Genomic DNA, 25,468 nt, shown 5'->3' with positions numbered 1-25,468 from the left:
GATTGTGTTTCTTCAGCTTGGACTGCCATGTGTACTCACAATGACTAGCTGAACACGGACACTGCGCGTTCTGCGGCTCCGGACCCGACGCAGCGGAGTTGCAGGTTAGCTCAAGCGACCCCATGCACCCTAACTACCCACCTGCGAATGGCTACGAGCATCCGACCTTCACATCACTACACCTCCCCCAGCACTCCACGAACGACTCTTCCCACCAGCCCTCGTCACCATAACGAACTCCCTCCACATCACCGCAACTACCCCCGCCACTACTTCTAGCCCATCATGAGTCTCGAGGAGCGGAAAGGAAATCGCAACAAGAAGAAAGTGTTGCTGATGGTACGTCGGTGTGGGGCTCGGAGCTTGATTGAGAGCGAGGGAGAGGCCAACGATTAAGCGGCGACGGCAGGGAAAATCAGGCAGTGGCAAATCGTCGATGCGATCCATCGTATTTAGCAACTATGTGGCAAAAGACACTCGACGATTAGGCGCGACAATTGACGTGGAGCACTCGCACGTTCGATTCCTGGGGAACCTGACGCTGAACCTGTGGGATTGTGGAGGGTACGGTTGCTTTTACCTTCTACCTCCAACACACTGCGCACGACTGACGACTGACGTAACCAGACAAGATGCATTCATGGAAAACTACCTTGCCACGCAGCGCGACCACATATTTAAGAATGTCGAGGTCCTGATCTACGTATTCGACGTGGAGTCGCGCGAGTTCAACCGCGATCTGATAACGTACTGTTCGATAATCGAAGCGCTCTCCCAGAACTCCCCGGATGCCTCCGTCTTCTGTCTGATCCACAAGATGGACCTAGTGCAGGCGGAGCTGCGCGAGCGATTATACCAAGAGCGGTCCGCCGTACTGCGCGACAAATCTCTGGGCATGGACATTACGACGTTTGCGACCAGCATCTGGGACGAGACGCTGTACAAAGCGTGGGCCAAGATCGTGTACACTTTGATCCCGAACCTCCCGCAACTGGAGCACCACCTGACGCGGTTCGCCGAGCTCGCGGAAGCCGAGGAAGTGATTCTGTTCGAGCGCACCACGTTCCTGGTCATCTCGCACGTCACGCGCGCCCAGGAACCGAATCCCTACCCAGATCGCTTCGAGAAGATCTCGAATATCGTAAAGCAGTTCAAGCAGTCGTGCACGAAGATGGCGAGCAACTTTATCGCGTTCGAGCTGCGCGCCCATACGTTCTCGGCGTTCATCGACGTGCTCACGCCGAACACTTACATTCTGGTCGTCATGCCCGCCAATGCCGCAGAGAGCGCTACGACGCTCGGGAATATCGCGGTTGCGAGGAGGCATTTCGAAAAGCTCGAGAAGGAATCGGGGGCTTCGGCTCAGGGAGCGAGATGGAACGGCGAGAACGGCCATTAGAAATGCCGTGATTCGGAAGGGAAGGATGAAGGAAGTGCGCAATGACGATCGAGATATGTACGGCACGCATGGCTTGTGTTTATGATTTTAGTTTCCCGATATACCCGACTGGCTTCCCTGAACACTACAAGTGATGTCGGCGGGTTTGTTTTAGTTAATTGAGTTGGTTCCAGAGGGACCGGTTTCGGTTGGGCTCGAGATGTTGAGGGCTATAGCCGTCATAGGAAGCACGCATTGTCTTTTCGGCGTCATAGCAACCGTTCAACAATCGAGGTGTACTGTTTGTTCACATGGGCTTGTTGGTTCTGCATGTCTGTATATACTGGTAGCTACAAAGTACGTACCTTCGGGTGATGTATGTAAGGCCCGTATCCATAGTCACTATGGACGTACAAATGTTTTCCAATTGTGACAGAAAGAGAGAACATCAATTTATTTCGACGGAGCGTGTGATGATCCATGACTGTAAACAAAAGTGTAACTGTAAACAAAAGTGTAACTGTAAACAAAAGTGTAACTGCAACCAACGCAAATGCAACCAAAGCAAATACAACCAAAGAAAATGCAACTAAATAACCTTCAACACAAAGTCACCATCAGTTCTCTACCTCCCTTCGATTACCTCCTCAGTCCCATTCTCGACAGGCGGGACCGGAATCCTGCGCCCCACACCCAGCCTGACCCCCTCCCTCCTCCACTGTCCCGCAACCAACGTGGCAACATTCGCGCCACTAATACTCGCCCACTCGACACCCGTGGCGAGTTCATCCATCGCTCCGGTGTACCAAAGGTTTTCCTCGAGGCGGATCTTACTGAACTGCGATCGAGGCGGTAAGAGGGGGTATGCCGCGGGAGCCTTTCATGTTAATCGGGGAATAGCAAGAGGGAAGGGGAGGTGGGGGAACATACATGATGACGATGAATAATATAGAAACGATGGCCTACGCCAACCAAGCGCTGGATATCCGCATCAGTCGTTTCCCGCGCAGAGACGAGCTTGTACAACCACCTCTTCTCTCCTTCCTCCACGAGGGGCTTCAATACCGCCAGACTCCAGAACGGCGCCTGGCCTAGCCCGTGGGCACCGCTGCGGCCGGAGATGGACGTGTACTCCCATGAACACGGCGTGGTTAGGATTAGGTCCGGAATGTGTTTGTTGCCGTGGAAAGGGTGTGGGGAGAGGCGGAAGGGGGAGGTGAAGATTGTGATGTGTAGGGGCGTGTAGGCGACTGAAATTGGGGCTGTGGAGAGCGGCGGGGTGGTGGAGAGGTGAGACTGGGTTAAGGCCCAGGGAGTGGCCAATACTACGGCGTCGTAGGGGATGGTGGTGGTGTTGAACGGCGCAGTGGTGGTGTTGAACGACGCAGTGGCGGTGAGCTCCCAGCCGCCCCATGAGGCTTTGGTAAGATGCTCCACCCGAGTGAGGAGGTTCAATGTGGCGCCAGTGTAGCTGACCATTTGTTCCCAGAGTGCGGACACCCTTCCGTCCCCATCCTCGTGGATGGTCATGAGGGGTGCGATGTTATCGGCGGCTATGAATGCCGCCAGAGCGCTGATTGTGCCGAGGTTCTGCGCGTACCTTCCGCGGACCCAAGGATTGAGCTGTTCTCTCTGGAAACCGGTGGAGACCCCGGCACGCTTGAGGATTTCTTCTGCGCTTCTTTGCGTGAGCTGCTGCAGGCCGGCGGACGCAACGAGAGTCTCGAGAGTGGTGAAAGGGTTGTGCAGGTAGGGAAGAAGATTACGGACGTCCTTGACGAGGCGGCTGACTAGTCTGGGGGATGAGCCCCAGCGTCCGCAAGGCCACCAGTTGTAATCATCGAAGAAGTTATGGGGCTTTTGCTCGGTGAGAGCCCATGAGCGGCCGTCATAGCTGGGAGGTGTCGGTTAACTGTTCTATGAGGTCATGGATTCAAGGAGACAAACACGCCGAATGAGCCAGTTCCAGAGGGGCCGATGAGGTCAACGGCACCGTTGGAAAACTGTTGGGTTTCCAAACCCAGATTATTGGCCGCCGAGATCAAGAGCCTTGCAGTCTTCGGAAAAGTATTGACACCAAGCTCGAGGATTTCGCCTGTGGAGAGTCCGATAGTGTGGACAGCCCTCCCACCAATATGCGAGGACTGCTCGTATATCGTGATGTGCACTGGAATGCCTTGCTGTGAGCACATCCGGAAGAGCTGGTATGCGGTCGTCACACCAGCCGGGCCAGCGCCTATGATTGCGATGTTCCGCTGATACCGTGGGGGGCGCTGGGGCCAGTGGACACTTGGCACATGTATATTGCCTAGCAGGTCGACTATCCCCATGACGGCCAATATAATCATCATGAGCCCGCTGATAATGATGGCAAGGGGAATGACGAATGGAGCAATGAAAACAACGAGAGTGGCAAGAGATTCGAAGACATCCTGGGTTACAAGTATTAACGTGGAACCGCAATCGGCGGCAGCACGACCGCAACTGCGTCTAAATCCCCGCAGGATCCCTTTCGATCGATGCGCGAATAGTGGTGCTGTCTCGACCTCGTCCTGTGGTGCTATTGATGCCGGCGGCAGTGAGTACGGAGGAGGATCGGTATTACAAGTACCGTACCCAAAACTCTCATACGGAGGCGGCGCCGAAGTCCTCCGTCGCCTTTCTCGTCGTATACGTTCCCGTTCGCACTCAGCCCTGTGTTCAGCAAGTCTCTCCTCTTCCCGCGCTCGCTCCTCCTCCCACAGCCTACTCTCCTCCCGCAGTCTGTTCTCTCTCCGCGGTATCTCCTCCTCTATCAGTCCCTCTCGCTCCCACTCCCGTCTCCTTTCCTCATCCATCAGCTGAGCATACGCGGCACGGATCCTGATAAATTCATCGGAATGGCAGCCCAGCACAGCTACTCTGAAATGCTCATTGATCTGGTCGGCTGTTGCGTTGGGTGGAAGGTTGAGAACTTCGTACGGGTCCTGTTCCATGGTGGTTGCGGTGGTTGTGGTGGTTGTGGTGGTGGTGGTTGTGGGACTGCGGGGACGTGACGTTGCGGATGTGATGTGGACGGACTCTGTACGACATGAGGTGAAGCGCAGAGTACTCTACACACTTGCCGCTTCTATCGCCGGTCGAATGGACGCCTGTGGTTGGCGGAGATATATACGAGGATTCGAGTTCAACGACTGGTCCGTTGGAGCTCGATAACTGCAGCGACAGAGGCATCCGGCTGTAGACCGACTGGATCCATGTTGATAACAAAACCTGCGGAAGACCCAAGAACCAGTGGCAGACAGTTACCATACAGGGAGTTGGTCAGAACTCCCAAGGAGATCACCAAGCGACATTTCCGCGGCCTGGAGTAAATCACATGAGGAGCTGGTCAATTGTTGGAAGCGTCAGTCGGCAGCTGCATATCGTTTATAAAGATGTTTCAACGGGTGACATCATATGTTTCCCCACTGCACACAAGTTCATTTCCCTTCGACAAACACTCTCAATACTGAAAACAACAAGGTCTGGCCTGAATGTATCCAAGCAGATCCCTATGTACATACATCATTACGCATTAGACACTCGGTCGAGCCGTATCTCATCATTCATCATGTCACCATGTGCGACTGTGGGATGCGGCAATGCCACCATCACCAGCGCTTCAAGACGGACAGACAGCCTACCAAAATCTCAAAATCCCAGTCTTCAACAGTTATCAGATCCGAATCGTCCTGGTGCGTAGAACCCAAGACTGGGAAAGGACTTCTGAAGTTGATGAGTCGTTGTGTGTCGTTCAGCATTTTGAAGTTGATACTGTGGCAAAAGATGGGGGTTTACCCGTATGGTAGCAGTACCGGTACAAGACGGGCATTGGATTAAATACTGGTAATCAAACAACGGCGAAATCTTTACAGCAGGAAAAGGAGTAGAATATTCAAAGCAATGCCCAATGACATTTCGGTGCGTAATCTTGTGATTCGTCACGTTATTTGATATTGGTGACACTACCGCAGCGAGTCGGCATTCAAATGAATGCGTCTTTGCTCAACTCTCATAACCTTACTAGATCGATATAGTAACGAAATGGCATGTTATGAACGTCTCACGCATACGAAAGCCCTCTCGCGATAGTATCAATATAACCAGAAAGCTGTTTTCTTCGAGAGGCGCACTACATCCAATATAATAGCGCTGCAGCAGTGTTCCTATCTGCATCTGAATGTTAGATTCGTCAAAAGACAATATTGCGTGCTATGCGAGGTTAATGGATATGGACATAGAATCAATTTCGGTATTCTATATGACTACAGTACTGGAGGAGCTACTACCTGTGAGAGGAGGAGCTATCAGCAAGAGGAGGAGCTATCGACGAGAAGAGGAGCTATCGGCGAGAGGAGGAAGTGATGGCGGAGCTATCAATCCGCGGTGGGTCGAGCCAGACCCTCCAACAGTTCGAACTGGGAGCAAATCGGAGGTGTTCCCGAACCAACCAACTGTTGGGGGGTAGTGAACTGAATCAACTGGCAAACTGAACCAACTGCCAGGGTTTGAACTGGGAAAACTGCTTGTCCCATCAGTTCAGTGAGGCTTAAAAGTTTTGGCTAAACCCGTCGCCACCACAAACCCACCGGCCAACCGCCTACAACCCACCATCCAGTCGCTACTATCAACCCAGCGCCCAGGAGGACGCCGCCGGTTGGCGAGCTCCAGGACTACTGTTCATTGCCTGTCGTGAGCAATGTTCGGAACAGTTCTGCCGCGATCGAATAGTGGCTGGAACCGCGGCAGCAGCGTCGTTTTCCTAACATCAGCCGAATGGTCATTGGCATTCTGTCTATTCTAGCTATGTCGGCTGAGGTTGAACGGCTGTTCTCCGAGTGCAAGATGATTTTGACTGATCATTGGCATTCCCTAGGTACCGAGAGTTTTGAAGCCCCGAAGAGTATCAAGAGGTTCAATCGCTGTGCTCCCATGGGTAGGTAACATCAGAGTAGTAATTCGATTCTAGTACTGTACATATTCCATCACTCTTTCCGTGACCATTCAAAACTAGTACTGTACCCATCTTCTATCGCTTTTTTGGGGACCACGGGAACGTATCCCGCCCACGTTGGCTGGCCTAGCTGAACTGTCAGTTCATTCGCTGAACTGACAGTTCTGCCAGTTTTCCCGGGAACAACTGCCAGACTTACCTAACCAACTGGGAACCGACAGCCTCTGTTCCCAACTGAACCGGGAACAAAGCCAACCAGAACTGAACTGTTTAAACCAGTGTTCCAATTTCAACCGACTAACTGTTGGGGGGTCTGGGTCGAGCAATGTAAGGAGCAGTAGTGGTAGCGGGTACCGTATTGAACCGAAGTTCTGTATAATCCGGCTTCTGCGTAACACCGATCGGTAGGAGGATACTACCCCTTCAGGAGTCATCTGCAGCCTATTTCCAGCAAGCTGGGACCGCAGGGACGAGGTTTGTGGTTTGAATAAGCAGACGATTGATGATAATAGATTCTGTTATGCTTTGCTAACCTTGTCGCAGCAATTCTGCAACAGTGTTTACAGCCTTCTCATTGCATGAGTACTTTCAGGTCGACTCGCGGTTTATGCGCACGCACCTAAAATCACTCGGATATTGGGCACCTCAACATGTTGGAATAATAGAGTAAGATATGGTAAGATATGGTGGTGAACAGTGTAGTATTGAAGTGTAAGGCTGTAGCCTCGTGAGAACAGATGATATATGGGAATAGGGGTAAAGGCCCATGCCTTCTACCATTAATCTAGACAGATATTGCAACACAACAGCCAGCTCGGGTCACGCAAATCTCATCGCCTGACTGTCTACTGACGCATTGTAAGTCAGAAGACGCACCGGCTTGAATTGAATCGCAAAGTGAGCATGGGGGCCCAAACTAACGTCAAATCGGTGTGTATTGCCACGAGGTTGTAGGAGGATATGAGACGTTAGCTAACATTCAATTCAAACCTCTATCCGCTACGGAAAGAGAAAGAACACTATCCAGCAGGAGAACGGGTTCGGTGATTAGTAGAGCGGAACACGGATTCTCACTCGTGCATTTCCCGTTACACTCGATGGGAGGTGGCTGAGTTCAGCCAATCATTCCAACGGTATGTTTATCCCCTACTTCGACCCGCCATTCACAATACTCTCCATCTCTTCGACCTCCTTGACCGTCGTGGTGAGGTTCTCATAGCCATCCTTCGTAATGAGGATATTGTCTGTCTATCGTCAGCCAGAGTCGTTTCAGGGAATAGGAAACTCACCCTCAATTCTAACACCACCAACATCCCAGTACTTATCCAGCACCTTCTCGTCAATAAACTTTGCATGCTTTGGGTCCTTCAGGTACGGGTGGATGATGAATTCGCAGAAATAGATCTTCCCTGGTCAGCGCCCCATTCCGGTATGTCACCAAGAGGACTTACACCCGGCTCAACGGTGATAACCGCACCCACAGGCAGTGGCCCCCGTTTCCTGAGATAACAGAACATCTTATCGCTATCCTCATAGTTCGGATTTCCACCCGTGTCATGGGTGTCCATGCCGAGGTAATGACCCAGCCCATGCGGGAGGAACGCACAGCTAGTCCTACTCTCCAAAATCTCGTCCACATTCCCCCCTTTGAGGATTCCCAGTTCCAGTAGCCCCTCAATCGCCACTCGGTGCGCATGAACATGGACACCATCCCAATTCTGCTCCGGCTTGCAGAGGTCAAGGCATTCCTTTTGCATACGCAGGACAATGTCGTAGACCTGTTTGCTTTCTTTCGAGAATTTTCCCGATATGGGAAATGTCCTCGTCACATCACTCGCGTAATTATCCAATTCGGCCCCCGCATCTAGTAGTAGATTAAGTTTCCCCTCTAGAGGCTGGTTGTTATGTACGTAGTGTAGCGTCGCGGCGGCCCTGCCGGCTGCAAAAATCCCCGTGTACGCCTGGGTTGGCGCGCCGAGGGAGATACACCGTTCAGTAAACACGGCGAGCAGCTCGCGCTCATTTTTGGCGGATTTGACGGCAGCCATGACGGCCTGGTGCGCGGCGGTGGTGATGGTGTTGGCTTTTTTGATGAGGGCTACTTCGTAGGCGTCCTTCAAGGCGCGGCATTCGTCGACGGCAGACTTGAGCGTGGATGTGATGAAAGAGCCTGAGACTTGCTGGTTGAAAGAGCGGCAGACTTGGGTTGGGATGACGAAGAGCGGTTGGGCTGGGGTTGCTGCCGCCTCGAGCGCGCGGAGATCGGTGTCTAGCTGGTCGGTGGTGCGGACATCGTCGACATCGTATCGCTTCTGCGCCTCCTGTGGAGAGAGCGGCAGCCCGGACCAGAGGACATCGGCAGGGTTGATAGGCGGGATGTAGAGTGTGAGCTTCTGAGAGGCGATGGTGTAAACCGCATAAGAGTCGAGAAGGCTGCAGCCGGTGAGGTAGAAGAAGGGACGGCGTTGCCGCGGGGAGAGCTCTTGGTCGCAGTCTTCGTGGTGCCCGGATTTTGCGGATTCCAGGTAGATCGTGCCGTCGGTCAGTGCAGGATGGCGGGAGTGAAGGTAGTCGGCGACGGCCTTCGCATGTGCTTTTGCGGGGTAGCGGCGGGCGAGAATTTCGTCGACAGATGGCATAATGGTGGCAGTAATGGTGAAGTGTCGTGTTCGAGGGGTGTATGCTACGGGAAGATAGCGGGGTGAACTGGGGAGGTGATGACGGCTGCGGGGTTGGCCGTATGCTCGGATGCACGGCTGCAACAGATGTCTCAACGATGATCTAGCCGCCATAGTCAAGCCGTTTCTATCCGCTATGTAACTTCTATGGTATTATCGTGATCAGCAAGCTCGTGATCAGTACGCTCGTGATCAGCAAGCTATAGATACGAATTTGAAACCCGTTTGCGCTAAGATGGCAAGGATCCCGGCGGGTCATTGCCATGCCAATGGTGTAGATGGAGAGAGAAATGCTTTAAAGCTCGAAAATCGAAAAAATAAAAACAAAAAACGCAATAAACATCCAAAAACTCGCAGTTCTAAACGCGTCAAGTCAAGCTACCAAAGATATCCCTAGGAGAGAAATTATAGTCGCCATTCTAATTACAACCCATTCTCAGTCTTGAATATCTCCCATGAATCATTGAGAAGACTGAAAACGGCGGCACTGACCATCTTCTGCTCCGTGGTAGCATCCTGACTGATCTGTATTCAGGTCAGCATCTCATCCATCCACTTCATCCACCATTAGAACAGAAATCATACCTTATCAGGATGAACCTTCGCAATGCCCTTCATATAAGCGATCTTACATTTCTGGGGAATAAGCAACTCCCCCATTCCAACCTTCTTCCACCCACTCCCCTCCCATAGTACTGTGTCAAGTCCCGCAAGAAGTGCTCGGAGATTCCCCTCCTTGCCGTTCTTCCAGTTTCCAATTCTGTCGTGCACGATATCATGCAACTCCAGGCGTTCATTATCCTGTCGCTCCTGGTCGGCGTTTGCCTTCCGTAGCGCCGCCACAGCGACGTTCGGCTTAGCAGATGGCGATGGAACCTTAGGCTTGACGGGGGCCTTCGGCTTCGGTGGAGCCTTAGGCTTGAGGGCCGCCTCACAGCGGCGCTTACCATTGATAGCAGCCGCGTTTCCGCCCGCAGTGAGGGCAAGTTCCCAGGTATCCTTAGCATCGCCCCATTTCTCCAGTTGTTCGAGACATTCTGCTTTTCGCATGATGGCCTTAAGCCAATAATCCTTCATGTCCTTTTCCGTGCCGTCAAGCGTGATGGTTTCGGATTCTCCACGAGATTCGCCTATGAGATGGAGAATGGCATCGGCATCGACGATGGCGTCTTTGGGACCGCCAAGTTTGACTTTGCACAGGGAACGGTTGGCTAGGAGGATTATGCACAGCGGGTGGGTTTCTGGAACTGGGGCTAGTGCAGATGTGTAGAAGGTGTCTGCGGCGGTATAGTCTCCACGCTTGAAGGCATCGGTTCCTTTCTGTCGCGCCGCGTTGGATTGAGCCAGTGCAGATGGTGAGATTGGAACTGACTGTCGTGGCTTGGGAGCTGGGCGGCGGGGAGTTGGTGTCCTTGATATTGTCGAGGGTTGGGGAGACCGCTGGCTTTCTGCTGCCATATCGCGGGCAAAGGGGTTTAGTGAGCTGCTGCCTCTGCTGTCGCCTAGGCCACTACCGCTACCACCCCCGAGGAGGTCTGGCTCGGGAGTAGATGGTTTCGAGGCGGAAGCGGAGGACGGAGGTGGTCGTCGGCGGTTGCGCGAGACGTATACCGGTTCGCTCTCGGAGGCCAGTTTAGCTTTCCTGCTTGCACTGTCGGGAATAGCAGCTCCGGCACGTGACCTTTCCCGTTCCCGCAGTGCCCTTTCGTGCATCTCTCTCTCCTTCTCCCGTATGGCAGTCTCCATCTCGAGCATGCGCTGCTGTTGTATCCTTTCGTTTTCAGACATGCCAGAGTTCCGGGAAGGTGCCGGTGAAAGCCGTTCTTCCCTAAGCTTCCGTCGCGGAGGTGGTGGGCCTCCTCCCATTTCCAGCATCAACGCTTCATCTGTGATTGCTGCCTCCGGCCTGCCTCTTGAGCGCGTATCTTCCTCATCAGCTGACGGCGGTCTGTCGTTTCGAGAGATTCCCTTTGCGCCACGCTTTTCCAGCTCCTCTCTGATCTGCCGCTCCCTCATCCACTTAGGCTGAGTCGGATCACCTCCACCATCCACCAAATCCGCCTTCAGCTCCGCGACCGCCCTCTCCATCTTCTTGCGGCCCGTACTCCAGAGACTATTCGCTGACTTGAACAGCGTCCCGCCCACCTCCGCCGCATAAGCCCCAATATCCTTCTCCCCGGGACGCGGCCCACCTCTCGCCCACGCAGGAGTATTGGCATCCCCCCTTTCCCGCTCCCTCCTCTGCTCGTTCGATGGAGTTCGGGGCTGCCGGCTACTCTCACCGCGTGGCTCCCTCCCACGTTCCTGCTGCGGGGGTGTCAAACCAGCGGGCCGATTCTTTTGATGAGCATCCTCCAGTAACCAACCTACCGCAGCCTCCACATCCAATCCCGTATCCGTCTCGGCCAATGCTCGTTTCGCCTGGTCTGCTGTAAACCCCATATCCATTATCTCTGCGATTGCGGGGTCTCTTGGATCCGAAGTCGGCGGTACGGAAGCCGGACGGGACACCGGTTTCGGCGACGGAGTGGGCTGCGGCCGTGGAAGCTCCGATACAGGTTTCGCGAGATCCCCCAGAATATCGAAATCATCGTCATCGGTTTGCGATTGCGGCGGCGGGATGGGCGAGGTGCCGCGCGAGGGGAGGTTCGTGGGTGTACCGAATAGATCGAGGGAGTGGGAGTTGGAGAGTGACGGTGTGGTGATCGCTGCGAAAGAGGGCTCGCCGAGCAGATCAAAGCCATTCTGTGGCTGCGGAGTGACGCTGGTGGCTGGAGCCGGATAGTGGGAGGTAGAATCTACAGGAGCTGAGGAGTTAAACGCTGCTAGGAGATCGTCATCATCGGTCGCTGGAGGCGCGCTGTAAGCGGTTGACGCAGGTGTTCCGCTGCCTCGTCCAGCAAGAGAATCCCAGCCGGCACCCCCGAACAGCGAGTCCATCTGTTTCCGACGACCTTCCTCATCTTTCTGGCGCTGCTCCTCGAGCTTCTTTTGCTGCTCCAGTAGCGACAGATTGGAGGCCTGCTTGTCACGGCTGAAAGATACAAGATTGGAGAAGCTATCGCCGGCGGTTTTCTTGGATGGCGTTGAGCCGTTCTGATGCCCAGCGGAGGAGAGCGGGGATGATTTCAGGGACACATTCGCGAATGTGTTGGGAGGTTTGTTTGTGGTCGACCAGTTGAGTCTTGAAAGATCGTCCATGATGTGATTTGGTAGTATGTAGCCCAGCTAGTGTTCGTCGAGTTGATCACGGCCGGTCGGCGATGAGAGGATGATCCGCAAATAGGCTGGAGGAGCGACAGTTGGAAGGGTTCGAACTTAGGGGATGGATGATGCGGCCTCGCGTGATGAGCTACACGTGCAAGGTAGTTTGAGCGAATCGGGAATAGAGCATCTACTCTGTCTATCTAAGCTGTGTAGATATATCATGTGACAATACTTTCAGACTCAAGAATCTGTTCAAACTGGAAAATTTGGTACTTCTGGCCTGTCCTCAGAATCTCTTTAGGTGTATAATCTTTGTCCCATTGCTGAAGAGTGTCCACGGGGTTGAGCATTGAGCGCTTTGACCCAGTGTCACGTGCACTGGGATGCCATTTCACGCTTCCCGGCTTTGCTCTGCCAGGGTTCATTCCTCCAGTTCCCAAGTCGCGTCGCCTCCCTCATCTGCTCAACGCGACTCGACTCTCCGACCACCAGGACACGGCCAATCGATAATCATCCTCACCAACCGCCATCGAAGCGTTATCGAGCTCCTTCGCGGTTTCCTTTGATCTTCTCTTCCGATTGGTGCTTTCACTGCGGCTATTTGTTCCATCTACTATAGAACATACCCTTTGAAGCTATACCCCGCGGTCAGTTGTGGGGAAGCAGGCAAAGCCGATGTCCGGAACTACTGAGGCCTCCATCGATGTTCGACATCTGCGAGAGGCATTCTCAGTACGCTATCTCCAATACACCCGTCCTCGTTTCCCGACTCAGAGCTCTACTCACTGTAGTCCCACAGGAAATCCCCAAGCCGCCACCAGAAGCTCCCGGAAAAACATTAGTACCGCAATCCCCGCCACCCGCCGAGGCACCTTCCAATGACATCCCATTGGTTCAAGCGTCCGTTCCATCTTCGATCCCATATTATACAGCAAATGCGCAGCCGCAAAGCCAAAGTCGAGACTTTTCCGGGAATCTGCACCTTTCGTATTCAATTCCCTACTCTCAAATTGACCTTGGGGAGACCCAGGTGGATTCGGCCAGTATGAAGGCGATCAATTCGGCACGGTATCAACCGTTAGCGAGAGATACACAAGAACGGGAGCAGGAAGAAGATCACGAACCGACGGCCACTGAAGAAGATACCCCTAGACTCGATACGCAGGAACAGGAACGGGAGCCGACGGCTACTAAAGAGGATGCCCCTATGCCTGATACGCAGGAACATGAACAGGAGCCGAAGGCTACCGAAGAGGATGTTCCCCGATCCGATCACGAGCTCATGGCAACGGCTCCGGAGGAGCCCGGCGGGCCAGAGTTGGACCTGGAGCCAATAATAGATGATGGCCTCCCGGACGAAGACGAACGTGTGGAAAAATCGACCCACTTTCTCGAAGCCAATCGGTTCGACTCTCCTGGACGTCATCAGCAGTCTAGTCCAGCAAAAGTTGACATCAATCCCCTTGGCCACCTAATTGGAATGAGTAAAGGAACTGGCATGAGCCTGGCAGATGTGTTCAATACTCCATCATCTCCTATCGACAGGATGAGAGCGGTGGGCTCGTTACCTCCTCCGACTCCGTCTTATGCTGCTGCTAGACTGATGGCGCAGTCCATGCCTTTGGCTCCAACGTTTTGGGATAATTGCAGTTCGCCTGTTCGAGCAGCGAGTCCTGCCTGGCGACGGGGAACCACAGAGCCTCCGGAGTTTACCAGGCCGCCCCAAACCGGCATGGGTAGAGAGTTAGCTAAAGAGGCATCGAAAACACCTGTGCGTCCACGAACATTGTCGCCGGTTCCATTTTCGTCACCAGCGCCTCTGGCGCGTGCGGGACCGGTTCTGCGGGATGATTCGGACGATGAAGATATCCTGTTCTCGAAGGATGAACTTAAAAAGATGAAAGTTGATGCGAGAAAAAGGAAAGCAGCAGCTGCCATTAAAGCTTACCGTCCGTCTGAATCCAAAACTCTGTCCACGAAACAAACAAAAAAATCCAAAAAGCCTGTTAGGATTTCCGAAAAGCTTGTTGAAAGGGGGACCAGTGTTCAACGTCCGGTTATTGAATTGCTGGATGATGATGAGACAGCCAGTGACACAGGGCCAGAGAGTCAATGCCGAGAAGACGCCGTAATCTTTTCTACCCCTGCCGCGGCCCGTCCTCCTCCAGTAGCACCGCAAACTCAAGTACCAGCCAGCCCTCCAAGAGCACGGCGACCGCCACGAACTCAACCTCGAACTACACTTGACTTGGATGAGACCTGGGACCAGTTCCACCAGGTACCCATATTTCAACGACGATCAAAATCATACTCTTCCCTCCGAAAGGGCCAAGCTTCCTCGTCAGAAAGTCCCCTGCATCATACCAAATCGATGCCTGATATATCTTCCCCTCCAAAGCTTGAGAAGCGCGGAACTAGCACCAACCCAATGTCCTTAACTCAAATGGTCCCTTTCAACGTGCCCGATTTCCCTCCCACGCCCCCAGACCCAGACCCCACAGACACCATCTCCGAGATGTTGAAGAACGTCCCTGATTTTGTGCGAGAGTCCTCCGGCCTGATCCCTCTTACCAGCCAAGTCCAGAGCAGCTTGACACCCGGCCCCTCGAGTCCTGCTCGCGACGATACCCGCGGAACGCCACCACCGGTAGCGAGTGGTTCAAGAGGTAAACAAAACGGGAAGACGGGGAAAGGCATGGCGGCAACACTAGCTACAGTCCCAGAGGGCGACAGTGTCCACTCAATCACACCGGTTTCCGCCGGACTGAATGCTCCTACCCGCGAGATTGCGCCAAATCAGACGCTCGGAACACCTACCAAGAGACGCAGAGAAGCGGATGACGAAGGCGATGATCTCACCTCATCGTCTCCAGGAGCACAGTGTCAGCTTAAAAGCTTTGCTGCGTTGAACAACAGTCAACCACCATTAAGCAATTTGGAGAATCCCGACGAAGTTGATATGATTGGTATCGTTCAGAATGTGGGTATTGGCTACCGGCCCGATTTGGAGGTACCTGCGCATCCACCTTCAATTTTGAAGGGCCGGGCGAGAAAGAAGAGAAAGACCGCATCAGGGTCGGGCGAGACTGAAGAACTAATTGCGCCGGTTGCACAAATTCGGTTCTCGCACCCATCATCGCCGTCCTGCCCTACTATCCCTAGGGCAGCTCCACCTGCGAAGCTCACGAGCAAGATCGGAAGAGCCATCTACCCTCCTGCGAAGCCTGTCACTAAGAAGAGAACAACGTCGACTCGTATCAGTCCGGCTCTCCCGAGTCTCCCCACACTAGAGTCGGATAGTCCCACGACCATGGCAACGGATGGCGGGGACGAATCCGACGTTCCGATCGCCAACATCCCGAGACCACAGGAATCATCTTCGGCGATCCCACCTGTTATCGCACCCAGGAGAGTATTTGCTCTATTCAAGGACCAGAAGCTGCACTATTACCCAGCGACATTATGCCCGACTGAATCCCAAACACGAGTGCAAGTGGTCTTTGACGATGGAACGCCCTGTCAGCTGGAGCGGCAGTGCGTACGAAGCCTTGATCTTCGACTTGGGGACACGGTCAAAGTTGACCTGCCGGATTTGAAGCGGGGCACTTGGATCATCAGCAACTTTCCCAGGGCACCCGAAGCCGCCGAGCTTGATAAGCACTCTGACGATAGTGTAGCGCGACATAGCGATATCCGAGGTCATCTCACCATATCGGTTACCTCCAAGAATAGTTCGATTTCCGAAATCGAGGTGCCTCTTGCGAAGATTTATCTTACCAAGTCCCTATGGGCGCAGTACGGACCTCGGGACACATCGATGAACTTCTCAGTGCCCATTTCCATTCCCAACTCTATGAATGCCACTGCAAGCCCCTCGCCATTTCCTGGCCTCGCTGGTGCTTGTATCCGTAGGACGTCCACACCGGCATTCATGCACAACAGTCCCGCAAGCGTTCCCGCCATGACCCCCAAAGGCGGCTTATTCCAGGGCATGGTCTTTGCCCTCTCCTTCGGCCCGGAAGACACCATGAAGCGCTCAATTGAAACCAAGATCCGCGCGCACGGCGGGCGACTCCTACACTCTGGCTTCGACGAGCTCTTCCACGACATCGATGCTATGGACGATCCCGCTCGCCACCCCATTGGCAACGGCAACGAGCAGCAACTCGTCATGAAGCCCGAAGTCCAGAACCTTGGCTTCACAGCGGTAATTGCGCACGCGCACTCGCGCCGCGCAAAGTTCCTGCAGGCGCTCGCCCTAGGCCTGCCGTGTCTTGCCGGCCGCTGGATCGATGATTGCGTTAAGAAGGGGAAGATCGTCGATTGGCAGTATTATCTACTCCCTGCGGGTGAGTCGCGGTATCTTGGCGGCGCGGTTAGAAGCAGAATGTTGCCTCTTTCGGATGCCACCACCACAAGATTGGGGGACATCGACGGGAGGCAGAGAATATTTGATGGATGGAATGTCATCGCTGTAGAGAAAGGGCTTGGGGTTGAGAAACGGGTATTAGATACCACCCTTGCCATTCTTATTCTCTAGCTAACAAGCAGTAGAAAGTGTTTACATTCCTTTGCCTCGCCCTTGGGGCCAAGAAGGTAGTCAAGGCGAAGACCCTCGATGCAGGCGAGAAGCTGCTCAAGGAACTGGGGGCGAAGTGGGACTGCGTACTCGTCTGCGCCGCCGAGAAGGCAAAGGCGAAAAAGCTGTGGAAATCTAGGCGCGGGCTTAGGATCCTGGATGATGAGGATGTGGTTCAGAGCTTGGTTCTTGAGAAATTGGAATAATTAATGGGTGTATCGCCGGCGTTGTTGGAATAAGGGGGCGTCTTCGTTTCGGCTTTCTGTGTGGGTTGTACTTATTGTCTTATTCCTTATTTGTTATGCTGTAACTTGTAATAGCCTGCTCTGTCTCTGCTTGCGCGATGCGTAAGGCGTTGGAATAAATGGTTTGAGTCAACTTTAAGAGTCCAGTCAAGTGCCATCATGTTTTGAGAGGTATCACTCGTTGCGTGCTGTCGTGGTGGAGAAACGGACTTCAATTCCGGACAAGATGCAGAGTTATCCGGAGCCTCGTCCCATCAAAAGAGATTTCTTGGAACTCGACCCGTCACGTCCATCAGTTAAATCATATGCCTCAGGCGGCTCCCTTCATTCTTGACACTCAATGGATCAGTGTAGGCATCGCTTTCTAATCTGTTTACTAAAACAGCAGACAGCACGCGGACAGACCTCTCCACCATACTTGTCTTCCTCTCGCAGACAACTCCTTCTCTCGCCAACAGTTTCCCCATAACCTCCTCCTCTCGCTGACAACCCCTCCAATGAGAGTTGCGCGAAGACACATTCATAAATGCCGGCTCATCGCGATAGTGTGACCAATATTAAATAACGTGATTATTCACATGATTAGGCACCGAAATGTCATTGGGCATTGCTTTGAATATTCTATTCCTGTTCCTACTGTAAAGATGTCGCCGTTTTTTGGTTACCGAGTTTTAATCTGATGACCGTCCTGTACCGGTGCTGCTACCATACCGATAAACCCCCATTTTTTGCCACAGTAGTTACGTGTGATTTTGCTACTCGCGAGCTGCTAGCTAAATGCCTCTAACAATACGAAGTCAATAGACGTTTGGCGGTGTTTAAGGCTTAGAACTTGAGGGAGGCGGGGGACACATAATCATAACACATCACTCGGATATTGACTTTTCATTCCAGAAAGATGCCATGGACTCTGCGAGTAAGCGTACGAGGCGGAATGAGGAGTGGACACTTTATTTTCCTAGCTTTATTTCCTTGGTGCATTCTACATATCTTCGAGGAAGGCCCGGGCGGTGGGCAGGGGAGGTTGCAACGGGCCGCTCGACTTCGGTCAGGTTTGGACGGTGGACAAGGAAACCGTCAGTGTACTTGGCTTGGTCCAAGAGGTTGTATGCTATACGATGGATAAAAAAAAGACTCGATGGATATACTGCCATAGCTTAGATAGGGGTATCAAGTCAGCAACCCGCCGTATGTAGACCTAACGTCATCCGATTCCAAAAAGACAAGCACCATCAAATCATAATATTCTGCCGATAGTAGTATGTACAAGCAGCGTAAGATAGTAAGACACCGTACACGCCAAACGGCACTCGCATAAAGACGACATCTACAGGCTGCAGCCTCCAGTCAGCTTCGGTTCCCCACAGATATGAGTACTCACGCGTGACAGGACAAACAAAAACCACCAATCCGCGCAGCAGAGCCCGTCGCCCGTAATAGCAGACTCTAGGTGCAAATGATGACCCGAGCGATCTGAGTATAATGTTTGGTTTATGATCAGCCATTGGCTGAATAGTTTCTATCCACGATCCTACATACTACTACATACGATCCCCCGAATGCCGGTATGTCTGCATACGCTCGCTTCCACCACAACCAAAGTATTGAACACAGAGGCGTGGTGGAAGGATGCATGTTTGATATACGTCTATTAATCCTGGTGGTATCCGGATACCTAGTCGGGTTGCTGCTGGTCCAGTATCCGCCGCGTGGTGAATCCGCCGTGTTCGCGATTGTCGGTCTTTTGTGCAGCCTGAATTACGTCCGCACTCCCTCCCCACAAAGTTCCCTGAATCCTGCTGGTCCATTAGTATCCGCCGCGTGGTTAATCCGCCGTGTTCGCGGGTACGTGATCCCGATTGTCGGTCTTCTGTGCAGCCTGCATTACGTCCGCACTCCCTCCCCACAAAATTCCCTTACTGCTGTTGCTAGTCCATTAGTATCCGCCGAGTTGTCCAGTTGGTCTCCAGATTCCCCACAACCGTCCCCACGGTTGCATCAGCTCACGTTGTCAGTCAAGGTATTGAGAACCAAGATGTCGTGTATGGAAGATTTTCGGTGTATTTCTTTTCGATCCGTACCGGGAGTGGCGTCCTGGTGCTGGTCGGATGGTTCCTTTTTTTGTAGAAAGAATATTACCTAGTGGTGTTGGTGTTGGTGACAGTAGTGAGGAAGAGGAAGAGGAAGAGGAAGAGGAAGAGGAAGAGGAAGAGGAAGAGAAGGAAGAAAGATAAGTAGAATGTGTACGGAAGATGAAGGGGCCTAGGGTTATCCTTCAAAGGGTCGAGAGATGCCGTCACTAGCTAGCAGAATGACCCTTCAACAAGCAAGACCCACGTTCGAAGCCATCCGGCGGCGATCACACCTATAAAACCTCCTCACCCCCCTATCCTCCCATCTTCTCTCTCCAAGCACAGGCATGAGCAAAGCACAACAGCAGTGGCAAGAGCAAAGAGCAGGCACATAACGTGGCAAGAGCACAGCGGACTGACATAACGCCCCTTACTCGGTCGAGGTTTTTTCCTGCGGGTTTTCCTCATAAAAAACATCATCCTCCTGGCTGCAATGCGAGGGGATGAGGTTTTTTTTGAACTTCTCGGTCCGGGGGGTGGCTGGAGAGCCTTTCACGCAAAAGGTAGGTATCACGGCCCGCCGCATATCGGCACGGTGATTCCTCGGCATCCGAGGTTTTTGCCGGCAGGTTAGTAACCTGCTTTCCAACGAAGTCTCAGCGAGCTAGGTATAATGTCGAATCAAATCGCCACCGTTTCCCGCTGCCGTCTCTCCGCCCCAGTCTCGAGATCCCAAGCATAAGCCCAGTTCAGTCGAATGTTGGTTGATGCACTGCGGCCTGTTGTGGTCTACGCCCCATCCAAATGATTCCCAACCTGCTGGTTGGGATGGATCATGTACTTCAATTTCGACCCTACGGTGTATAAAGAAAGGAAATACATTCAAGTATATGTGTAGCCTAGGGGAGACTCAGCTTCGACGGTTCGGTAGGCGGTTTCGTTTGACAGCCAGGGAACATGCGATGGTTTTTCGCAATCCGCGGTAGCATTCCCAATAATGTGGGTGTGGCGGAATGATGGAGTAGCTGTCGGCGAGAGGAAACGAATCTATTCCTATAAAGGGCAGTGGTGTGTCATTTTGCGGTGGCCGATGTGGCGTTTCACGGTGGCGATTTCCGTGGCTAAACCCTAAATTTTTGACTGTCGGATGTTGGAGCGAAGCGACTGCCCAGCCCTAATATTTTGGAGCAGAGCCGTGGAGGAGCTTTAGCGACGATACCGCAGAGCGACTGTCCAGTCCTAATATTTTGGAGCGGAGCCGTGGAGGAGATTTAGCGACGATACTGCGGAGCGACTGCGCTGCCGTTACACTGCTAGATTTGTAGATCGCCGTGGACTCTAATAGAATGGAATTTATCAGGATAGCAGTGGCTGCTCAACAGACTGCAAATGCAGCTAAACATGATACGGAGCCCGTCAGTTTCTAGCTCTTAGTCTCCGCACAGTGTAAAAATATAACGACTAATACTGTTCTTTAGATGGAAGTTCAACGACTGCCACGGCAACGACGAAGAGTCAGAACACTACAAGGCGTGCAAGCAGATACTCAGCCTCTGTTTCAAGATCGTATTTCGAATGATGCCGCAGAAGTTACGATGCTGCTAGATCTACAGATTGAACCGACTGTACCTGCTCCAGCTCACTCTGGCGATGATACCGCGTATTGCAGAACCTGCCGTCAATCACTCTCCGTCATTGCGTTTGCTTTCTGGAGACCTGGAGTACGATACAATGAAGGCAACTCCATCTTGTCTCCCACAAATACGCCCTAACCGCAACGTACGTACTTATGACTTTACATTAAGTGGCGCTAGCCTAATGACCACACACCGTGTGGTCGCCACACGATTGTTTACTAGTCTAATTAGTGTGGATCATGGCAAGGGCAGCCAGCAGGGAGGGGGCGAACGCGTGAAGCCTTCTCTCTCTCTCTCTCTCTTTCTCTCTCTCTTCATCATCTACAGATAGTCGACGGTCAACATCTGCCCCTCTTTCTTTTGTGTGTAGTCTCCTCTGGACTCCGCAGCCGGCCTGGAGGGGTGTTGGCAAAAGAGCCGTCCGCAAAACGAGCTTTCACAGTTCAGTCGCAGGAAAAGCAAAGAGACCAAACGCCGCAGCCTTGTGCAACCTTGATCTTGCAGCTCCAGGTTCCGATGTGCACTACACGCTTCTGGAATCAGTTGTCAAACGAATTTACATCCGCGTTGGACGGCTTCGGCATGCTGGATTTGATCCCGAAATGGATTGTCGGCAACCGCGTATGTACCACGTTGGGTAGCTCGAAGCCCCTGGCTGTCATCACTCGGCTCTCAACAGTCGATATGGAACATCTTGGGTAATTCTGCTGCCTCCCTAATCAGCACTATCACGGCACCGGATTATTGAGCGTGCCAGTCCTAAGACTACAATCTGATATTATTCACCTAAAGCTTCGGTCACAGATTGTCAGTGCGTATTGCGCTGCTGGAGTATGTACCTACTACCTACTTCAAGTCATAGGCTAATCATAGATTCTTCAGCAAGCGCTTTCCAGGCATTAGCCGCCATAGTCTTGAGCTTTTCCTCCTCGGAGGTCACTCATGATCAACGTGTTTCATAGCATCACGCTTCTCCACTAATACCGGCCAAATCTAGATTCTCCAGCGAGACTTCTCCCGGACCCTGAACGCCACAGTTTTGAGTGTTATCTCCTCGGAATATGTCCGATCGCACCCCTGAGTTGCGTTTTCGGAGCCTTCGTCTCGGAAACCGAGAACCAATAGACATGGTCTACCTATTGGCGCAGGCTACCGATGCCACTTCACTCCTCCTTCCATATATAGTCTCCGGCTTCTTACTTGCTCTGCAGCATCTCTCCTCCGAGATTATCCGGACAATTCGATTGCCCCGAGGTCGTGGTGCATACTCTACTGTCATCCTCCGTCCGACAGGGACACGGCCGGTCACTCCCAAGTTTCGACCAAGTACCCACCTACTTACCTACCAGTAGGGCATGCATGAATGCTCAAGCAAAATCCCAACGGATCCACTGCACAATAGGCGAAGTTACAGCTGTCGCCACGTCTGACTGCATGGTGAACACCCGGTGCCCACGGAAGCCTCCCGCTTTCATCCAGGATGTTCCTGGCAGGTTGCCACAGATGTTCTTTTTGGGTCGAGACGCCATTGTGTCTTCAGGGAACTTCAGCGGTGACATCCTTACTGACAGAGACTCAAGCATACACGTGTACACGTACGTCCATCTCCACACGAACCCAGCTATGCACGCCACCCACGCTGCTCACATAGCGCCATCACCGGGGAAGCCTGGAATCTGTGTGTGTGTTCTCAGCGCACGGGTCAGGGTATGTAGTCTGCTCGACGACTTATACATGGCGAGATGGAGCACCTGGGCGGGGTGCCCCACCTCGACACAGCCCTTTCCTGCCAGCCCATGTGTCGTTTCGATTATACATAGTTGCCAGCTGGTGCTGTGGGACCTGGAGAGATCCAGGCGACATGCACCGACGGAAGTCGCCCCTACATGGGGTCACACGGTCCAGGACAATCCAGACTCGCAGCGAAAGCGAATGCGCTACATGTACGTACATACATGCGTAAAGCATCGCTAGGCTCCCGAGCTATATCTATACTTACAGGTGATGTCCCTCCCTAACCGTGGTTCTGCCTCCGCTCATCGTTACTAGCAGCTTGAACTGTTCTTCCGGCTTCCCTGTGCCTCTGGGATGACGGTGACCGGCGCAGTGACTACATCGCCCAGCAACCAACCGTTCTCTTCACCGCAGCCCCCCAGAGAGGTGCAAGGCTATCACCAGCACCCGCCTCCCACATCCGTGGGATGCACCGTAAACGGTATGTAACAGTACCACCAAGAAACCAGCTAAACTGGCGATTCTGTAGTTGGTCAGTCTGCGAGAGAGCGAACGACTCCCTGCCTTGAGCCGGGAACCCACATCACAGATATCAGCCCGCAGAAGACTCCGCGATAACTCGCGATCGTGAGACAAATCTCTATAATATGTATTCTCCAGCTAGTTAGCCTCGATTACGGAACCCACCCCTGCCCTGAGCGACCGCGAGTTGGAACTTGGTGATCCATAGCCCGGAGCCTTCACCGAGTCTACATACTGCGTCCAAAACTGCCTCTTCGAGAATCCCCATGATGGATGTGCAGTAGAGTAGATATTCCGTGGTACGCCTCAGAAAGAGCTAAGTAGATATGGCCAGGAGACTCGGAGTAACTATTAACCACAAGACAACAACCGCAAACACTTCCGTCCGACCGAGTTTACAGCCGGCAGCGACCTCGTCACTCGTGCACCACAAACCAACTCGCCACGGGCCTGAGGATTACGAGCTTCACCGTTCGGAGTCCTCTAGTGGTGCGAGAGGTCGAATATCGTTTCGTTCTTTCCCTCCATATTATAATAGTAGTCCGACATCTACGACGTCGTTTTCCGCCAGAACCCGCACGTTCGAGACGGTGATGCATGCGCTGCACAGCGTATCACTCGGACGATCGGCATACATCTGGAGAGTACCAGCAACGATCCCAGCAGCGAGAAGGGTGTGCGAGCTATGTAACTGCACGGCAACATCTCCGAGAACGGAGCCAGGTATTTCTGCAGGTAAATGGCATGGCGAGCGGGTCGCATAACAGCGTGGCACAAGGCGAACGCAGTGTTCTACATAGTCCGGCCCAGTCCGTCCAGACCCATGGACGGGACTGGACTGCATACATCCAGTCCGTCCCGAGGTGTGAGTTGGATCGACTGGTCCGCTAGTACGGTCGGGCGGGACGGACTGCAGTCGACTACGGCCAACTGCCAAGACTGGTACTGTGGTACTGCACGAAGATGGTGTCGCGAAAAGGTTTAACTGTCATATTGGATGGGGGAAGTGCTGAAAATAGCGGCATTTTTTTCACTACCGGACTGTAGTCCAACCCCGTCCAGCAAAATTGGCGGACGGGATGGCGTACTTCTATGATTCCTGTCCTCTAAAAGGAAGGCACGGGACTGGACCGATCCCGTCCAGCCCGTCCAGATCATGGAGAACACTGGGCGAACGGGGGTACTACGGTATGTACATACTAGTACCAGACGGACGGGACGGGAAACGATATTATTGTGATTAGATTGCCATCCGAGATGCCGAGGCTCCGAGCACCAGGAGGGCTGGCGGAACGACTCGGGGAATGGAAGTACATAGGAAGTAATAGGTATGCTAAGCGGCCCTGCCGAAAAAAATGTAACGGTGGAAGGGACGTGGAAGAGGCTCATCATTGCCGCGGCACGGCCATGTGGCAATGCCGTGTGATTGTGTGAAGACGCAGAACCAAAACCAGAACCAAAACCAGAACCATTAACCATTCCACCAAGTCGCAAACCGTAGTAAACACTTTTGCAGAGGATCAAATGAAGTGAAGAGCGCTCAAGCCCAGCCCAGCCGAGCATATCTATGAACTTATACAGTAGACGCCGAGAAAAGCAAATAGACTTTTTGCCATGCTTACAGAAACGGATGGTTGCAGCCTTGCAGGAGAGCCAGCAAGCTACTTAGGGCCTGTGCGGGTGCCAGCTGCATTTTCAAACCCGGGGTTTCTGCCGAGTTGAAGGTTACCAAAGCTACAGCTGCAAACTCTCATTTCCCCCGATGGCCCGTTCGGCAACCCAGATATTCAACGGCACGCCACACGTTTTATGTGTATTGTGGCTCAGTCGACAATATGCGGTTTCTCGAATTGTTTTTTGGGGTGGTGTGCCGAACGGTCACCCGTCGCTCGGAAACTGAGGGTTTCAACTTTCAAACTGCATCTCAATTTTGTGTGGTGGATTCAAAATGCAGCTGGCACCCGAATACGCCCGCAATGTACTTAGAGACTGGACTGTTTTGCACGTGGTCTTGGCCTTCGAAACACTGTGGCGGGGCGATTGAGGACTGCTGTCGGCGGGAGCAAACGGATGTGGTTGGTAGCGGTGTGAATCAACGTTAGAGGCCACGACAGGGTCTTCTTCTTCTTCTTCTTCTTCTTGCTCTATCATCATCATCTATAGAATAGACGATCAACCACCATCTTCTCTTTCTCCTTGTGTGTTCTTCCTCTCTCGGCCTGCCGCTTCCGGCCTGGAGAAGCATTGCCAATTGGCGAAAGAGCCCTCGCAAAAACATCACGTACGTATTCACGGCTCAGCAATTCGAGCAGAGCAATAACTACTCCAGTATATGCGGTCTCTCTCTCTACCTCTCGGGGCACACATCTTCCAGGGAGCTCATCGATAACAGCGGAATGCTGAGCGATTCTTAGCATCATCTTCCATAGCCTGTAATATAT

At 52.9% G+C, this 25,468-nt stretch overlaps 6 protein-coding genes across 6 annotated transcripts; 3 read left to right on the top strand and 3 right to left on the bottom strand.

Annotated features, from left to right (window-relative positions):
• The first annotated feature begins 77 nt into the window (after positions 1-77).
• BZA05DRAFT_383839 (Gtr1/RagA G protein conserved region-domain-containing protein) lies at positions 78-1,820 on the top strand. Its single transcript, XM_051482255.1, has 3 exons — positions 78-339; positions 410-564; positions 628-1,820. The coding sequence occupies exons 1-3, from the start codon at positions 286-288 to the stop codon at positions 1,397-1,399; spliced, it is 981 nt and encodes a 326-aa protein (XP_051343259.1). The 5' UTR covers positions 78-285; the 3' UTR covers positions 1,400-1,820.
• BZA05DRAFT_383835 (uncharacterized protein) lies at positions 1,809-4,444 on the bottom strand. The gene is made up of 3 exons (XM_051482254.1): positions 3,326-4,444; positions 2,309-3,272; positions 1,809-2,255 (listed from the first exon to the last, which is right to left on the bottom strand). The coding sequence occupies exons 1-3, from the start codon at positions 4,351-4,353 to the stop codon at positions 2,004-2,006; spliced, it is 2,244 nt and encodes a 747-aa protein (XP_051343258.1). The 5' UTR covers positions 4,354-4,444; the 3' UTR covers positions 1,809-2,003.
• A 3,055-nt stretch (positions 4,445-7,499) lies between these two features.
• BZA05DRAFT_331099 (putative Xaa-Pro aminopeptidase) lies at positions 7,500-8,992 on the bottom strand (the record flags this gene model as incomplete). The annotated part of the gene is made up of 3 exons (XM_051480574.1): positions 7,500-7,597; positions 7,643-7,757; positions 7,805-8,992. 3 exons carry the CDS (start codon positions 8,990-8,992, stop codon positions 7,500-7,502), a joined length of 1,401 nt encoding a protein of 466 aa, XP_051343257.1.
• Positions 8,993-9,299: 307 nt separating this feature from the next.
• Positions 9,300-12,356, bottom strand: BZA05DRAFT_98102 (uncharacterized protein). Its single transcript, XM_051488860.1, has 2 exons — positions 9,617-12,356; positions 9,300-9,556 (listed from the first exon to the last, which is right to left on the bottom strand). The coding sequence occupies exons 1-2, from the start codon at positions 12,230-12,232 to the stop codon at positions 9,455-9,457; spliced, it is 2,718 nt and encodes a 905-aa protein (XP_051343256.1). The 5' UTR covers positions 12,233-12,356; the 3' UTR covers positions 9,300-9,454.
• Positions 12,357-12,593: 237 nt separating this feature from the next.
• Positions 12,594-17,196, top strand: BZA05DRAFT_470402 (uncharacterized protein). Its single transcript, XM_051487896.1, has 3 exons — positions 12,594-12,970; positions 13,038-16,742; positions 16,793-17,196. Exons 1-3 carry the CDS (start codon positions 12,914-12,916, stop codon positions 17,021-17,023), a joined length of 3,993 nt encoding a protein of 1,330 aa, XP_051343255.1. The 5' UTR covers positions 12,594-12,913; the 3' UTR covers positions 17,024-17,196.
• A 764-nt stretch (positions 17,197-17,960) lies between these two features.
• On the top strand, positions 17,961-19,296 carry BZA05DRAFT_414938 (uncharacterized protein; the record flags this gene model as incomplete). Its single annotated transcript, XM_051485284.1, has 5 exons — positions 17,961-17,978; positions 18,224-18,250; positions 18,579-18,627; positions 18,742-18,907; positions 19,227-19,296. 5 exons carry the CDS (start codon positions 17,961-17,963, stop codon positions 19,294-19,296), a joined length of 330 nt encoding a protein of 109 aa, XP_051343254.1.
• Positions 19,297-25,468: the final 6,172 nt, after the last annotated feature.

This window comes from Tricharina praecox, assembly GCF_024521635.1.
Source record: "Tricharina praecox strain CBS 144465 chromosome Unknown BZA05scaffold_2, whole genome shotgun sequence".
Taxonomy (NCBI): Eukaryota; Fungi; Ascomycota; class Pezizomycetes; order Pezizales; family Pyronemataceae; genus Tricharina; species Tricharina praecox.
The sequence above is the reverse complement of the archived record's forward strand: the minus strand, read 5'-3'. Positions and strand labels throughout refer to the sequence as shown.